The sequence below is a fragment of the Vulpes vulpes genome, chromosome 11 (assembly GCF_048418805.1).
Source record: "Vulpes vulpes isolate BD-2025 chromosome 11, VulVul3, whole genome shotgun sequence".
NCBI classification, from domain to species: Eukaryota; Metazoa; Chordata; class Mammalia; order Carnivora; family Canidae; genus Vulpes; species Vulpes vulpes.
In genome coordinates, this window is record NC_132790.1 from 28015010 (window position 1) to 28032429 (window position 17420).

Sequence of the window (17420 nt, forward strand, 5' to 3'; positions counted from 1 at the left end):
GTTCTTTAGTTTGTTAGTTCATCCATTCAGTTTCCCACTGCACACCTCCTCCTGGGCATTGGACTAAAGGAATGAACCAGATATAACTCTGCCATCCAGTGAGGGTCAGGCATAGCAACGACAAATTACGTATAGAGGGTGGTTTGGGAAAGCATTTCAGGAGGAGGTGGCCTCTAGGCGGGCTTTGAACAATGTTTGGGAGTTCACCAAATGTTGAAAAAAGATAAAGACATGTAGGTAGACAACAAGACTAAGAAGTGGCATCACTCGGGTCTTGGGGAAGAGGAAGCAGTCAGTCTGCCAGGACCAGAGTTGAGTGGAAGGGGGCAGATGAGGTGAGGCCAGCATGAGAAGAGGAATGCCAGGCTAGGGCAGCCCCGGTGGCTCAGCGGTTTAGTGCCTGCCTTCAGCCCGGTTGTGACCCTGGAGACCTGGGATCGAGTCCCTCATCGGGCTCCCTGCATGGAGCCTGCTTCTCCCTCTGCCTGTGTCTCTGCCTCTCTCTCTCTCTGTGTCTCTCATGAATAAATAAATAAAATATTAAAAAAAAGAAAAGCAGATCTTAGAAAAAGAAAAAGAATGCCAGGCTAAAGCATTTGGCTTTTCCAAGGAGTCCGACCTAAACTGTGCCTGCCTGAAGAACCATGCACCAAACACTTCCAGATCACCAGGCCGGGCAACGACCTTCTGGAGCTCTGAGGTTCTGTCTGCCATCGTGAGAACTCCACTCCTTAGAGGTGCCAGGAGAGACCCATTGCTGGAAATGGACTAAGGGACAGGAGGACAGCACCAGGTTGATGGCAAAGATGGAGGACTTCATGGGGCCCCAAGTCATGAACCCATCTCTGGGGTTCCACCTGGGGGTATGCGTGGAACCCCAGGTAAATGCCAGGCTGGCTCCTGGTGAGAGGAGGATGAGCTCCTCAAAGCCTCCTCTGCCTCACCAGGAAAGTTCTGTCCTTACCCTCCCCAATTCACAGAAAAGCCGTGTGCCCCCCTGCTGCTGCCTCCTCTGGGAGCTTTCCAGAGACCACTGCTATTTCTCTGGGCTTTTGTGATGCTGTGCAACCACCTCGGATCAGAAGAGGCTGGCATGGACAATCACCTCACCCCTCTGAGCCTCTGTTTCCTCATCTGGAAAGTGGGCCAATAACTTGTGTCTTGATTGAGACAATGTACTTGGAGGCTCCAGGCACAGGCTGGGTAGTGGGTGAGTATGGAAAGAAGAAGCCCTAATGTCTCCCAGCACCGAGGAAACCAGCCCAGCCCCAGGCAGAGGCACGATGCAGGAGCCAGGTGGGTGCTGGCATTTGTCCTCCGTGACCTCGTCCCCAGCTGATGAGGGAAAGTTGGGTAAAGGTAAGGACCCCAATGTGGGGAGCATCTATTCATATGCAGTGTGTCAGCCTTGGAGACAGAGTTCTCCCCCCACAGAACCCCCAAGTTCTGCCCTAGAGCATCTGTTCTCAACGTGGGCAGCTCAGAGGGTGGGCAGGACAAGGCATACTCTCCCCACACCGTTCTGCAGGATCCGAGAGCAAGGACCCCCCCCCCGGCTGGATCCAGGCACGACAGGACATACACCCCCCATGTACAAGGCATGCACTTGGACACACGCCACAAATGCTGGACACACATTGTGGGCACGGACACAAGCATATGGAGATCTGCCATTGCTCCCAGATGTTGGTGCCCAGATGCACACACACGGGGGCCCATAATATACCCGGCTAACGTGGTCCAGGTGCAGACACCCCAAGGCTGGCATGTACACAAACACACACTGAGACACATAAGTTCACGTACAGGTGCCCTGACACACACACGCATCCGTAGACAAGCGCGCACACACAGACGTGGACCCGTGCACAGGACAGTGTCACTCGCCCCTGTCACCTCAGACATCCACATGATATACAGAGAGCCACACAGGTCTGTTCACACTCGTGTGTGCCCCAAGTCCTTCCCCAGGTGGCAGCGTGGCCTCCCAGCGGTGCCGCCCTCGCCCCACAGCAGCCGCACTAGACAGGCAGGGCAGGGGCTGGTCCTTACGTGCGGTCAGGAGCCCGGGGCACAGAGGGACCCGCTGCCCAAAGTCAGGCAGGTCAGGACCGGCAGTGGCATCTCCCAAAGCTGAGTCTAGCACTTTCTACCACACTGCTGTTTGTGGCTCCATTCACACATCATCCACAGGCTTCTCACATCTCTCTCTTGCTCCAGTACGTGGGTGTACACACACACACACACACACACACACACACACACACACACAGCCTGGCTTCTGTGAGCGCAGCCCCTGCCAGAACATTTTTCCAACGACCCCCAGTTCGGTATCGTGCCAGCTCTGCTTCCCAAGGGGTCTTTTGAAGAAGGACAAGTTTGTTTAGGGCTGGCCCGGCCCCCTGGCCCCTGGCCCTCTGCCCTCAGTCAGGGAAATGAATTCCACCTGCGTCTGTCTGCCCGCTCTGAAATCAGCCCGGGGGCTTTGGTGAGCACTCTTTGATGTTAGAAGCCAGTTTAATGAGCTGGTTGCGGGTTTGTTTGCTTTTTTTTCTGTAAGACAGAAGTCTCATTTTCCTAAGAACTAAGGAATTATCGCTCTACTCCCCTTCCTTCCCCTGAGATTTTGGGAGCCCAAGACCTGGACTCCCAACACAGTGCTCACAGGTACCCACAGGGTTAGGCTGGCGAGGACAGGAGAGGCAGAGAAGGAGGCAACATACTTATAGCGTTTGCTATGGTCGAGCCCTATTTCAGGAACAGGTCTTACATGGGCCTTGTCAACACATTTTAGAGATGACAGTCTCCCAGAAGGATGGTGACGTCAGTAGGCTATCCATCTAAATCTGGGACCCTCATCTGCCTGGCTCTAGCTCCTGGTCCTTGTCTTGCTTTTCCCTGTGACAGCTGTGCCACTTGGGGCACGGGGCCTCCTCCCTCTGGGCCCAGGCCCCTCAGCTACACAGTGGGAACAGTGTTCTTGATGTGGGGAATAATCAGCTCTATGATAACAAGCTCTCAGAGTCAAAACGATTTGTCAAGAACAAAGCACTGCGTGAAAGGGAGGGAATATTTCTATTTTTATTGTTTTTGTGTCAAGAGGCAAGTTTACCCACAGGATTCATACTGGAATGCATCAATTAATATTGCTCTAGGGCACTTAGTAATGAGTACCCTATTGGCTGCCAGGTTGCTCAGCAAGAGAATTCTTTGTGGGGATTGCAGCAGGGAGAGGGTTTGGGGGTATCCAGGCACAAGAGTTTCTGGGCTGGCACAGGCCTCTGCCCCTCTGTCCTCCTCAGGGCCCAGCGAAGGCCTTACTCGAGCTCCCAGGCCTGGCCATGCTCTGGCGCGCTTTGTCAAAGGCCACCCTGATTTCTTGGTTGATCAGGTCCTGCCAGGGATCCCTAGGGGAGAAGGAGAAGCAAGGATAATAATACCACCACCCAGAACAACAGGGTGCCCCTGTTGTAAGGAGCCCCTTCTACTTCTTGGGCTTCTCCTGATCCCTGCAGCAGTCCCTCCAGGGGCATACCCAGACCAGGCTCAGAGAGGTGAAGTGTCGCAGACTCATGTGCATGTGGGGCTTTCATGCCCAGCAGCCTTCAGGAGATGGAGAGCCAGCCCCAGTTCCATCCCCTGCTCCACATGTGAGCTGAAGAAGCCAAATGCCGTGGGCTGAGGGGGTTCTGTGACTCTTGGGGCATGAGGTATAACTGGGATTGGGACCCTGGGCTCCCACCCTGCACACACTTTCATTTTCTTATTTGCTTTTCTTCAGTGCCTAAAGGAGGGCAGGTTAGAAAATAAATAAATAAATAAATAAATAAATAAATAAATAAATAAATAATAAAATAAAAAAGGAGGGCCCGTTAGGGTTATGTCCTTTGCTTGGAAAAGAGAGCAAGGCTTGACTGACAGCCAGGGCGTCACATCATCCTGGTAGGGAGCAGGTGTGGCAGGGGTAGGTGGGGAGAGAAGGGACCATTCTGCGGAGTGTTTCTGTGACATGAGACAGAAGGCACTTCCATGGGCACTTCTGTTGTGGCTACACCAAGACATGGGAGGGGGGCTTTGGTCCTTGCCCTGATCTTCATCAGCTTCCCCAAACATCCCAAAGTATGAAGCTAAATTACTTCTGCAGGTATGGCAAGTACAGAAAGTGAGGATAAAAGCAGCTTTAGAAAACTCTACTTTAAAAAAAATATTATAGCGTCTAGATCAAGTAAAAATTTGGTAACTGCCTTATAAATACAACTCTAAGATAAGTCTCCCTAAGCCCTTCCTGCAGAGATTCTGTGTGTGTGTGTGTGTGTGTGTGTGTGTGTGTGTGTGTGTGTGAGAGAGAGAGAGAGAGAGAGAGAGAGAGAGAGAGAGACATCATCTCCAGGCAAGCAGAGGGGCCTCAGGTGGCCTTGCCACATGTATTGTGCATGTATTGGATGCCCACGACAGATGTGATGTGGGTGTACACACATGGATGCACACCTCCGTTTGTGGGCCCTGTCCTAGGTCTGAGTCCGTGGGCTAGGTGGGTGACGATTCTCCCCTGCCTGCCTGAAGGCCTGAGGGGCTCCCAAGTCAGGCGGAGCTCACTGGGACTAATCTCAGCTCTCTTCTCTCCCTGAGCCAAGACGATGAAAACGTTTCTGGCACTTTCTAAAGTTTCCATCAGGGAGTGGAAAAGTCATCAGCTGAGGGAGCTCAAGATGACAAATGTTTGCCAGACCTGCTATTCCTGCTCCTAGGATGGGGTGAGCCAGGGCACTGATGGGAGGCAGCGGGAGCTTCAGAGAGCCCCTTCCCTAGGCTGCTGGTGCTGGAAGACCTGCAGGTGCATCAGCAGCCATATCTCCTGGGGCTGGTGCAAGCAGGGGAAAGTTCCAAAAATGAATAAAAAAGAAGTGTCAGGAAGCAGCAAGTGCTACGGGGATGCAGTGCTAGGAGATGAGAAGGAGGTGACACCAGGGCTTCCTTTCACACGTGCAATCAGAGCCGCCTGGCGAAGGAGCAGCGTCAGAGCTGAGGCCTGCAGGGTGGAAGGGAGCAGGCCAGGGCATTCCAGGTACAGGGGATAGCAGGAGCAAAGGCCCTGAGTTAGAGAGACTTCCAGGGTGTTTTAAGGCCACTGCAAGGAGGTCCCAAGCAGGCAGTGTGCTTGTGTTCCAAAGAGCCAAGGCCAGGAGCAGACCCAGGCCCAGGGGAGCAGACCTCCAGGGTAGGGTGAAAGAGTTTGGCCTCGAGCCTCAGAGCAGTAGGAAGCCCTAGAGGGTGTTAACCAGGGCATCTTCTATGGATCATGGTAACTTTGTACTTAAGACCTCGATCCAGGGACACCTGGGTGGCTCAGTGGTTGAGCATCTGCCTTTAGCTCAGGGTGTGATCCTGGGGTCCTAGGATAGAGTCCTGATCAGGTGCCCACAGGGAGCCTGCTTCTCCCTCTGCCTGTGCCATTGCCTCTCTCTGTGTCTCTCATGAATAAATAAATAAAATTAAAAAAAAAAAAAAAGACCTTGCTCCAACTGCCAGGTAGTCTGGGTGGAGGGGCACAGTGGAAGGGGGAATGGTGAGCAGCCCCTGCTGCAGGCCAGAAGAGAGATGCCAAGGTGAAGCCCTCAGGCGGGGGTGTGTTGGAGGCAGGGGTCCTGGGGACTCCAGGACAGCGTCCTCCACCTTTCTGACTGAGGATGGCAAGGCCACCCACAAGGAGAGAGCTCTGAAAGAGGGCCAGGCTGCCAGGTGGAGCTCCCGAAGGGTCTGGTGAGGGACAGCATGAGCTCCACAGCCCAGAGCTCCAGAGGGGAGGCCAGGCTGATCAGCCTGTGACATATGTCATCAGCACATCCAGATGGAAAGGGACCACCCCCCTCCCCCCACCACCACTCCCGCATTGCAGGGTCACGGAGAGGAGCAGAACTGGCTGGCCCAGAGCCTGAGGAGGGAGAGCTGAGAGCTGGAGAGGAAGGAAGGAGCACAGCTGGGAGGCCTGGGGCAGATTTCTGGGAAGAGGGAGGGCAAAGGGGAAATGCTGCCGAGCTGTCAATCGGATTGAGAACTAAAACTGCCCACGGACCTAGTGACATGGATGGAGGTCACTGGAGACCCTCTGGGCACGTGGGGTGGAAGTCAGACTGCGGGGGCTGGGCAGGGAGCAGTGGGTGAGGAAGTGAAGTCACTGTCAGCAGACAGGCCTTCTGAGAAGCGCAGCTCCCTGCGGGGGCGGGACCTGGGAGCACCTGGAAGCTGAGAGGCTGGGAGGCTGGGAGGCTGGGAGGCCGGGAGGTGGTGGAGGCCAGGGAGGCTCCTTGAGGGGCACAAGAGGCGGGCTGGAGCAGAGGGCCTTGGTGGAAGTGGGAAGGACGCACTGGGCTGGAGGTGTTCTCCTGGGGATAGGTGAGCCACGGTGCTATGGCACATGGGAAGGCCCCAGGCCATACCATGCTCCTCACCCCACATTGCTGCCCCAGCAAACCGTCCCCACAGAGGCAGTCTGCAAAGTGGAAAGGACCCTGGGCAGCGTGGAGGCCTTTCTGCAAGCAGAAGCTTTCTGTACCCAGGAGGCTGGGGTGTCCTTATAAAAAGGGTGCCCCCGTGTGTCCTGCACCCTGGCCAGTACACCAGCGTGTGTCCGTCCACCCCTTCCCCCCAGCTCTGCTGCACTGGAACCCTCCCCAACTCCGTGCTGGGGAAGGGTACTCAAGAGACTCCCTTGGGCCCCCCAGACAGCAGGTGGAGAGGAAACGGCCTCCACGAGCATCTCCCTGCCAGGAGCCCCTGCCCACACCAGCCTGTCCTCCTGGGCTGCTTTAGTGCTGGTCTTTTCCCAGGACACACATGTGTGTCCCGCATACATCTTGTCCTTAAGAGATGGGGCGGGGCAGGGCAGGGATCATCCTGGGAGAGTTGAGAGGAGCCAGTCAGAAGTTCTGATGATGGAAAACCCTGGGCTGGAAGCTCTGATGCACTGGTGCTGTGGGACACTCGTGGGGCTCAGCCTCTACACCTGCAATGAGTCTGTGGGTCCCTGCGGGGAAGCTGTCACTTCAGCCATCGGCAGCCCCCAGACGCCCTGCGCTGGGCCCCCTGTGGCCTGTCTACTGCTTGAGAAGAGCACGGGGCAGTGCAACAGCTTTTCCTGCCACCCATCCTCACTGCCCTCAGGGAAGGACATAGGGTCACAAAGGACAGAAGACAAAGGGAAGAGCCAAACTGCCAGACAGTTACAGGCTTTCTGTGGATCTGCCTCACTTGGCCCTGAAAGCGTGCCTGCTTTTTGATCTCTAAATTCCTCATCTGCAGAAATAACCACAAAAGTGGCCCAGTCACTTTTTATCCATGCATCCCCCGTGACCAGCTCAGAATGGGAGGCCTGGACTCGGGCCGTTGTGCCCAGCGAGAGAGGCCGAGCCGCCCACGGCGCACCCACGTGTTGCCATCCGAAGCCCGGCGAGGGATGTGCGGTTCTGAAGTGCCCCGCCAGGACAGACCACAGATCAGCGCGAGACCCTAGGCAGGCAGCCCGACCTCCCCCACGCGAACGTCAGCAGCAGGCTGTCTCGGCAGGCAGCGGAGAGAGGTGACTGACTTTCTCATCGTTAAAGAATCCTGGGTGGCGCAGCGGTTTGGCGCCTGCCTTTGGCCCAGGGCGCGATCCTGGAGACTCGGGATCGAATCCCACGTCAGGCTCCCGGTGCATGGAGCCTGCTTCTCCCTCTGCCTATGTCTCTGCCTCTCTCTCTCTCTCTCACTGTGTGCCTATCATAAATAAATAAAATAAAATTAAAAAAAAATAAAGAATCCTGTGTTTTCCAGGTTTCCCACATTGGGCAGATAACACTCTTATAATCAGAAAAGAAAGAATGAATATCAAATTTCAAGCAAAAGGGGGGCCGAGCTTTGGGGGGAAACTCCTGGTACTCACCCAGGTTTGATGTCCAGAGGCGTGGGGAGGGACCCAGGGAAGCCTGCCTTGCCCACCAGCCAGTAGGTCTCCTCTACGCCCTTCCCCTGGAGGAGAGAGGGAAGGGGATTGAGCGCACCTCCTCGGGCAGAGCCAGGCCAGAGGAAAGGGCTCAGTTCTAAGCAGAGCAGCGGGAGCGGGAGCCACACTCTTTGGGTCCAAATCCTGCTCCATCCCTAGCTAGCTGTGTACTCTGGCCAACTTCCCGCACCTCTCTGTTCCTCAATACCTCATGAGTTGTTGTGAGGATTATGTGAATTAATATTTATCTATTAGAGAAGTAAATGAATAATAAATCATGAATTCTATGACCAGCAGATCTGGAAAACTGAGATCCCAAGATGCTGCAATCTGTGATTTTTTCCAAACTGGTTGGGAAGGACCTGGTTGCCTCCTGGAATGAAGGTACGACTGCCTGGCACTTAGGAGTAGAGAGAGCATGAGGGGCCCTGGGGCCAGGGCTGGCTGGCTATAGATTCTGTACCCCACCCTTGGCCAGGGATGGGCATTGCCCTGCGGAGCCCCCAGGCCATCTTGAAGAATGTGAGGTTGGCCTGCTGCCCTCCCCACCCCCTCTCTGCATTCCCTTCTGGCATCAGAATCCTCTGTTCCTCAGGACATCTCGTGCCAGCTCCCCCCATACAATACTCATTCCGGCTCATGCTGCCATAACCTCCAGAGCAAAGGATTCCACACATGCCAGCCCTCAGGGGCTGTGTGACCATGGACAAGTTGCTGCTCCTCTCTGAGCTGCACCCTCCTGCTCTGACATTTCACAGCGTGATGAAGTGAGTTCCAGGGAGCATGCAATTTCTAGGGCTCACTCATAGTTCTGGGCCTTGAATGCCTAGGCTGCTCTTGTCATACCACCGGCCTGACTGGGAGGAATGGGAGAATTAGAGGAGGTAGGGTAGGAAGAAAAGTCACTCACTCGTAGGAATACGAGCCCTTACTGTTATTGAATGTTAACATTTTAAAAATGCAGAAGTGCTCATGGGCAGGTGTAACCCAGTGACACACCGGCAGCAGCAGAGGGCCATCATGGGACCGGTGGGGTGTACAGAGAGAAGGCATGATAGTGACTGCTGGGGAGAAGGAAGATGGGTGTACCTGGGTCAGGGCAGGCTTCCGTGACAGGTGAGATCTGCTCCTGGGCTCTGAGGGATGAGTAGGAACCCGATCATGTTATGGAGAAAGCACAAGCTTTAGAGCCATCAGATCTGGCATACAAGCTATGTGACTTTGGGCGAATGATTTTGCCTAATTTCATTTCCTCAACTATAAAATGGGGCCATTGATCCTTCTTTCATTATTACTGTGGCAATAAATATGTTAATGTTGAGCACCAGCCTGCCGCCCAGGTATGTCATCAGTAGAAGTAATTTCTCGAAGGGACGCGTGGGTGGCTCAGTGGTTGAGCATCTGCCTTTGGCTCAGGGCATGATCCCAGGGTCCTGGGATCTAGTCCCACATCAGGCTTCCTGTGGGGAGCCTGCTTCTCCCTCTGTTTGTGTCTCTGCCTCTCTTTGTGTGTCTCACAAATAAATAAATAAAATCTTAAAAAAAAAAGTAACTTCTCAATCCTGGTCCTTCTTTCTATGAGGAGTCAGTGAGGGAGTGGTTTCCAGGAAGAAACAGTTCTTGAGAGTTTGGGGAGTGATGAGGATGTGTAAGGTGATCAGCTCCAACCTCAACTACAGGCAGGCATTTCCTTCTATATCAGTCAGATGAGTAAGAATCTCTCATGCTGCCCACAGAAACTGGATTCCGGGGGGGGATTTTTCCATCAGTTCCAGGAAAGAAAGTCCCCTACCTTTAGCTCAGTCTGGCCTCTGATGTCAATTCTGTAGCCTTCATCCAGGCTGCGCAGTGTCTGGACTGTGCTTCCGCTGACGTGAATTCTGTATGCTGATGAGAAAGATAGTAATCAAGTCACCACCTGGTGGCAGCATACCTGGTGTTTGGTAATACTAAGACCTGTAACAGCTCCAGTTCCAGCCAGTGACATACACAATTCTGGTCCATACAACGCCCTTCACCTGACCTTCCCGTCCCTCTGGCAGACTGTTGGTCACTAAAATAGAGGCCTTGAGGAAAAACAAATTATATAGAATGAGTGTTAAGAGGAACTCAAGATGAAATCAGAACTCCTAGGAACATAATTTTCATTTATAAGGAAGTCTGTGAAGGCTGAGTCAGAGCAGATAAGCAGTTATTTTTCTTTTAAGAGCAGGGCTCCCACTAGAGCCAGCACATCTAGTCATGCAGGATGTGTACCAAATGACACAACAGAGCACACAACTTACACAGCCAGAAGCAGAGGTCCTAGGACTTCAATTTTTATACCTGCTCTAACCAAGCCATCAGAGTGGCCTCTGCTGCCAGCAAGGGCCTAAAATGGCATTAATAATTGAGAGGGGGGGATCCCTGGGTGGCTCAGCGGTTTAGCGCTGCCTTCAGCCCAGGGCATAATCCTAGAGTCCGAGGATCAAGTCCCACGTCAGGCTCCCTGCATGGAGCCTGCTTCTCCCTCTGCCTGTGTCTCTACCTTTCTCTCTGTGTCTTTCATGAATAAATAAATAAAATCTTTTTTTAAAAATTGAGAGGGGATCTCCTAGTTGTAAAGATGTGAAAACCAAGACCTAGAGGAAGAGTATTTTGCCCGAGGACACTTAAGCAAGCCAGTGGCAGACAGGGCTAGGACCCAGGCTTCCTGCCTCTCAAGTCATGTCTTCCCTCATGAGACCATCGCAAAAGCCCCACAGAAATTTAAAAGAACCAGTGACATAGGTTATCTCCATATAATTGTTTTACTGACAGCTAAGGTACACTGCCACCAGGTGGTGGTTTGGTTACTAAGCACTATTTCAAATAGCCAGGCTGCAGGGGTCATTGAGAGTCCTCCCCCAGGCAAGATAGAAATATAAGACACTCACGCAGTCCTGTGGACTCCATCCGGGATGCAGTGTTAACAGTATCACCAAAGAGGCAGTACCGGGGCATGGTGAGGCCCACGACCCCTGCCACGCAGGGCCCTGAAACTCAAATGTGCCCAGTGAGCTCCAGGAGGTCCTGGACCCAAGAGAGGTTCCCGTGACAGACTTGCCCTCCCCTCCCACCCCTACCATCTCGGCCCCACATCCAGGGCTCCAGCTTGGGGGTGAAGATAAAGCTATATGCTGTCTGCAACTATACCTAGAGAAGAGATGATATCTGTGCCAGGCTCTGGGCCAGCGATAGGGGGACACAGATAAATCAGAGGCAGTTTTTGCTCTTGAGGAGTTCCCAGCCTGCTGGGGGTAGGAGGAGACGTGTAAACTGTGATCAGTGTTGTAAGACGGAAGCACCAGAGCTGTGCCAGCCCAGAAAAGGGAGTCTGACCCAGCCCAGAGGACTTTTTGGAGGAGGTAGTGTAATGAGCCGTATCTTGAAGGACGAGAGAATGAGTGGGCAGGGAACAGCAGGTGCCAAGGCACAGAGGCAGAGAGCCCACATGTCTGTGGGAAGCTGCAAGCAGCTGAGTGGGGTTGGAGTGGCAAGTGGGAGGTGGCAGGAGATGAGGTTGGATGGAATCTGGGAAGCAGATTCTGGGGGGGGGGGGGGGGCAGGAATTTGGACTTTATCCTGCAGGTGAAACCATGGAGGGAGGAAGGGGTGGGGGCCCGAGAAGCCTGTATTACAAACTGTGAGATCTCTCCTAGACTCATCCCAGCAAACATTTAGTTGTTTGCAAAGCCACAGAAGGTCTCTGTCCTGCCTCTTCCATCAGACTATCAGCTCCTCAGCATGGCCTCAGATGACTTTGACAGATGCTGAGACAAAATGTGTGTGTGTGTGTGTGTGTGTGTGTGTGTGTATGAAACAGCATCACAGATTCTTTGACTTATAACATCTCAGAAGCTTCAAATAATTAGAAGAAAAAAACAAATGTCAAATTTTATATCATAGAGTTTTAGAATCTCAGAATTCCAGAAGTACACCATTGGGGTTGCCCCGGCCAGTGCCCCTGGCAGGGTTGGGAGGGTGGTCTGGCCCATCACCCCCCGCACCCCTGTTTATACCTGAGTGCAGGCCAGCCCGGATGTAAATAGGCACCTCGGGTGCATGCCTCATCTGGAAGCCTCTCACAGAGCTGAGGATGTCCAGGGCCATGTTGGCGATCTCAGCCGCGTGCCGGCTCCCGTTGCGCCGAGGCAGCCCCGACGCCACCATGTAGGCATCCCCGATGGTCTCCACCTAGAAGTCACAGCCCTCACGCTCCAGTGCAAGAACACGCCCTCCCTGGACTATCCCACAGTCTGCACAAGGCCCTTCTGGGGAGCCCTGACCCACCCCTCAGGTCTCTGGCCCACAGTGCCGTCTCTACCAGGCCTCCCATCCCAGTGCTCTAGCAACAGTTAGATCTGCACACTTCAAATTGCCTTGGTCTGAATTGCAGGTGACCGTGCCTATCTGCTGTCCACCGGCCCCAGGCCACGAGCGCCTTGGCAGGAGACATGGGCACCCTGTCTCCACAATGCCACAGCGACAGGTCAGGGCTTCTTCATCTGGAGAGGAGCGCGTGTACATTGGACCCATATATACCCTGGGGGGTTTAGAAAATGAGTACACCTAGTAGGCTTTCCAAAATGTACTAGAAAAAAATGTAGGGTCGGAATCATATAAATGTGGGTTTAATCCCCATCTCTGCCATTTACTTTGGGCAGCCCACTTGTGTGAGCCTCAGTTTCCTCTTAGGTGGAATGCATATTAAAGTATTGAAAGAACTAGGCCCTGGTTACCAGAGGGGAAGTGGGGGGATGGGTGAAACAGGTGTTGGGGATTAAGGAGGGCACTTGTGATGAGCAGCAGATGTTGTATGGAAGTGTTGAATCACTAGATTCCACCCTTGAAACTAACAGTACACTGTATATTACCTAAAAAAAATTTTTTTAAAGAACTAGGCTCATCATGGATGCTCAATGGATAGGAGACTCCTGTCACCACCATGGTCATCATCATCATTTTCCTGGCTAATGGTTTTGGAGATGAAAGAATCCCAGAATCTCAGAACTTGGATGGGCTTTGAAGTCCACCCACCTGCCTCCTGCCTCCTCAGTGGCTGGCCCAGCCTGCTTACATCTCGTGATAGGAAAGTCCCCCCCTTCTAGAGGTGGCTGCTTCTTCCTCTGGGTAACTCTGATTTTCAAAAGTTGAGTTGAATTGAAACCTGCCTTTCACCCGCTGGTTTCAGCTCCACCTCCTGAACTCCAGCCACAAACCCTTCCCAAGCTCCTTCTCTGTTCCAGGTACTGGGGACACAGATGTGTACTGTGGCCTTCTTCTCTGCCATGGGCCAGGCCACTCAAGATGGCAACTCTACCCACCACCGGCCCCACCCAAGTTTTCCCCTCTGCAGACTAAAGAGCCCAGCTCCTGCACTGCCTCTCCTGAAGCCAGCAAATGCTGGCACCCCCAGGACCCCGGGGAGCAGAGCTGTCCTGGCCTGGCCTATCTGCTCTCCTCAGCACCTGGTGGGTAATAATAATAATAAAATAATAATATCCCTGCACATAGGGGGCGTTGTAATTCAATAAATCTCTCACACATTTGCTGTGGACTGTGCCCTATTACCTGCACCCTCCAAACTTCTCCCTCACCCAGGCTATCTCTACCCCAACCAGGGAGTGACCTGCCTGAATCATGCCACATTCTGTTCAGATACCTTCATCTGCTCCCTGGGCCCTGGCAATCAGGAATTCCCATGATTTGGAGAATTTCCTGAATAATTCCTAACAGTTGCTCTTGGTTCCCCGTGTTTCTGCCCACGGGAACCTTTCTGCTGTCCTCAGAGACACCCAGTGCTTACTTGATGGCCTGGTCCCTCTGCCCAAAATGCTCGCTCTCAGTCCCTGTTCGTTGAGATCCAAGCCCTCCATCAGCCCGGCTCCCACTTCATCATGTCCATAAAATCTCCCTGGTCACCAGATGTTTCCCTCCTCCGGGCTGTGAGCTCCACCTCGCTCTCCATCACCAGCTGTTGCCCACCCAGCGCTGGTGGGCTGGCAACAAATGTGGCAGGGACATGGCTACTCCCCTCTGTGTACATTTCCACGGAGGACCTCCCACCCCATACCCCAGGAGGGAAGAATATGATCAAGCCCGGCTTTCCCTCTGCCCACCCACTTCTCCCCCATGGGAGGAAGAACCCATGATCTGTCAAGTTTGGAAGAAGGACGTAGCACTTAAGTACTTGGACAGCAGCTCTTACATGCCAGATGCTGTTCCAAACCCTTCACAAATATTAACGCGTTAGACCTTTACAAGAATTCTGCGGGGTAGGTTCTATTACCACTTTGCAGGGGGGCAGCTGGCCAGAGAATGAAGTCACTTGCCAACGTCATGCAGTGCAGACTTGAACTGGGTCAGTCCAGCTCCAGAGCCTGTATGCTGTGCTGCCTCTTGATTACACATGGCTCGGGCCCTTTCCCTCTCTCTTTCAGGGATAGTGGTTGCAGTGTGGGGTTTCCCTCTGCTCTTGCCCTGCACGTGGTAAGCACGTGTCTGTAGGTCCCTCCTGCTTCCCAGGGGCTGCCCTGGAGACCTACAGCTCGCTGACCCCACTTCTAGCTGCCAAGTGTACAGCTGCCATTCAGGGAGAGTATGTCTGCTTTGGGGACCCAGCGCTGCCTCTGTTAGGTGATCTAAGACCCAGACTGGGGATGAGGCACATGGTTGTTGCTCTAAGCTGTTAAACTGACCTCTAGCCCTCCATCTGCCTGCCTCCCACCTGAGCCCACCTGATTGGTGTCATTAACAATGACCCCTACAACTCCAGTGACAAAAATACGACCAGGCACAGGCCCCTAGGAGCTCAGACCCATAGTGATGCTGACTCAAAGACCCCTATGATAGTGGGCACTCAGCTGCAAACAAGGGTATACACAGCTGCGGTCCTTTTGCAGATGGGAGAACACAGCCAGAGGAGTGAGGCAAAGGTTTCCACACTAGCAAACACAGATGTGAATTCCAACTCTAGACACTGACTTGCTGTGTGACCTTGGCCTAGTTACTTACCTCTCTGAACCTGTGTTGCATCTGAAAAGATAATGGCCCATTCTTCTGCGGGCCATTGGGAGGGTTAATGACATCCCTGTGATAGTCCCTAGGCTGCACCAGTCCTCTATAGATGCTTGACTGACACTGGACCCACCCCCGGCCCCTGCCCCACTCTGTGCTTTCAAGGGGAGGCTTTAGCCCCTGAACATGGTGGTGCTCGGCTTGGAGTTGGTGAATGAATGAACCATAGCACGTCCTCTCGCATTGCTCAATCTGTGAAACGCTTCTAAGCCATGGGCACTCTCGTCTCTGTTTTACAAACGGGAGCTTGAGATTCAGAGAGGCCAAGTGATTTGCCCAGGGTCGCTTGGCAATGTGGCCAAGGCCAGTCTCGTCCACTGGGGCTGAGTGGCTGGGGTAAGTCCTCTCTGTCCCCGTAGTCCACCTGGGCTCTGCTCTGGGGCGATGTCCATAAAGTGCTTATTCAGTGCGTGCTGGCAGGGAACCACAAACCCCAGCGGAACCAGGAAATGATCGCCTGGCTGCCTCCCAACCCAGGCCGGATTAGAAAGCAGTAACCAGATCCTGCTGGGGACGGAGGGGAAACCGAGGCGGATGGCGTGAGTGATGAGAGACGCGCTCGCACATCGTCAGGAACAGGCTGCCTGTTCCCCCACATCTGGAGGGGCGTGTGGGCCTTGTTTTATTTCATTTCATTCTGCCAGAAAGATGCAGACCTCTTGGCCAGGGTTCAGAGCAGATCAGAAAGCATGATTCAGAGCTGGGAGGGACACATGTGTGAGAAAAGATTAGCAGAAGAAGAGACAAGGCCAGGGGTGACTCAGGGCACATCAAAGCTGCAGGGCTGAGCAAGATGAGATGAAGAATCTTTTCCTGGGGCCCACAGGGCCAGGGCGGCTCTGGAAGTAAGACGGACATGCAGCCAGTGTGAGAGATGACACCTCCAAACCAGGGGCTGGGGTGGGAGTGTGGGCTCCTGAGCAGGGAGCAGGAAGGAAGCCGCATCCATGCAGTGTTGGGGGCTCAGGTCTCTGAGGCCCAGTGTGAAGCTGTGCACTGTAGCAGACAGAGCGGGGCAGTGGTGGTAGACATTGCAGGTTTTGTCCTGTCTCTACCACCTACTGGCTGTGTGACCTTGGGCAAGTCACTTTCCTCTCTGGGCTTCAGCAAGCTCCTCACATAGTCAATATATATTTCCAGAGGACCTACTATGGTTTGGACATGGCCATGCTCTAGGGACAGAGTGATTTGGGTTAGAGCCATAAAGTGTGGCTATGCTGCCCAGGGGTACTTAGGAGAGCACCACACAGGAACTCCTAATCATGTCTTGGAGGGGAAGGAGGCTACCCCAGGGCCAGAAGAATGAGTAGGAGGCAACCAGATGAAAAGGAGGGAGAGCAGTGTCCCAGGAGGAGGCAACAACGTATACAAATGCCTGGTGGTCCTGAGAGCAAAGCACGTGTGAGGAATGCAGAGGTCTATGTGGAGTGGCCAGAGGTACAGTTGGAGAGGTAAAGGGGGCCAGCTTTTAGGGGGTCTTGTGGGCCACTATGAACCTGGGCTTTATCCTGAGGATGTCCATGTCATGAGGATGGTGAGCCCCTTGGAGGGGGTCTTGGGATCAGAATGCCCAAGTTCAAATCTCAGCTTCACAACCCGTTGGAAATATGTAATTAGATAAGCCTGTTAATCACCCATTTCATCTATGCATTAGGGGCACCATCTCCTACCTCACAGATTGTTACGATGGTTAAATGAACTAGTACATATAAAAGTACTTAGACTAGTGTCCAGTATACAGTAAGCACTCAATAAGTACCGGTGATTATTGTTGTTGGGATACTGTACGTAATGCTATCAGCAGACTGCCTCTGAAACTTCCTGCCCAGGCCTCCTGTCTGTCCTGGCTTCTGCTCCAGGGCCTGACCCTCCCCTGTCCCTGCCTCCCTGGAGGCTGTGGCTGGAAGGGAACTGGTGGGTCACAACAGAAGGCTAAGGTCAGTGGAGTCTGAGTCTGGTGATTTCTGGGAAGCTCTCTCCCAACCCCACCCTCACAATGTCTGGAGTGACCCAAGATCCAGCAACTGGATCAGCATAAGGGGCAGGATCAGGGTGGGGTCCACACAGCAGGCACAGAGGGCTAGGATGCTATTCACTTTTACAGTCTCAATTTACACAGCACTTCTTCAAGGGGGACAGGATCCACCATCATCTGTAAACGCCTAGGGCTGGGATCATCATTCCTATTTTATAGATGAGGAAACAGAAGTCCAGAGAGGGGAAGCCATTTGCCCGAAGCTACACAGAAGCTGGTGGCCAAGCTGGGACTCAGACCCAGGATGGAGAGATGAATAGGAACTCAATCAAGGAAGGTCTTGACAGCCAGCCACCACCCACTCCA

General features: G+C 53.4%; 1 protein-coding gene across 1 annotated transcript in view; it reads right to left on the reverse strand.

Annotated features, from left to right (window-relative positions):
• Positions 1–3102: 3102 nt before the first annotated feature.
• The window catches only part of LOC112928727 (guanylate cyclase D-like), a 40113-nt gene continuing 25795 nt past the window's right edge, over positions 3103–17420 (reverse strand). The window contains exons 15-19 of the mRNA XM_072725332.1: positions 12022–12196; positions 10897–10995; positions 9774–9868; positions 7922–8007; positions 3103–3407 (exon numbers count right to left, since the gene is read on the reverse strand). Of these exons, the coding sequence (XP_072581433.1) occupies positions 3299–3407; positions 7922–8007; positions 9774–9868; positions 10897–10995; positions 12022–12196 (564 nt within the window). The 3' untranslated portion in view covers positions 3103–3298. The remainder of the gene's footprint in view (positions 3408–7921; positions 8008–9773; positions 9869–10896; positions 10996–12021; positions 12197–17420) is intronic.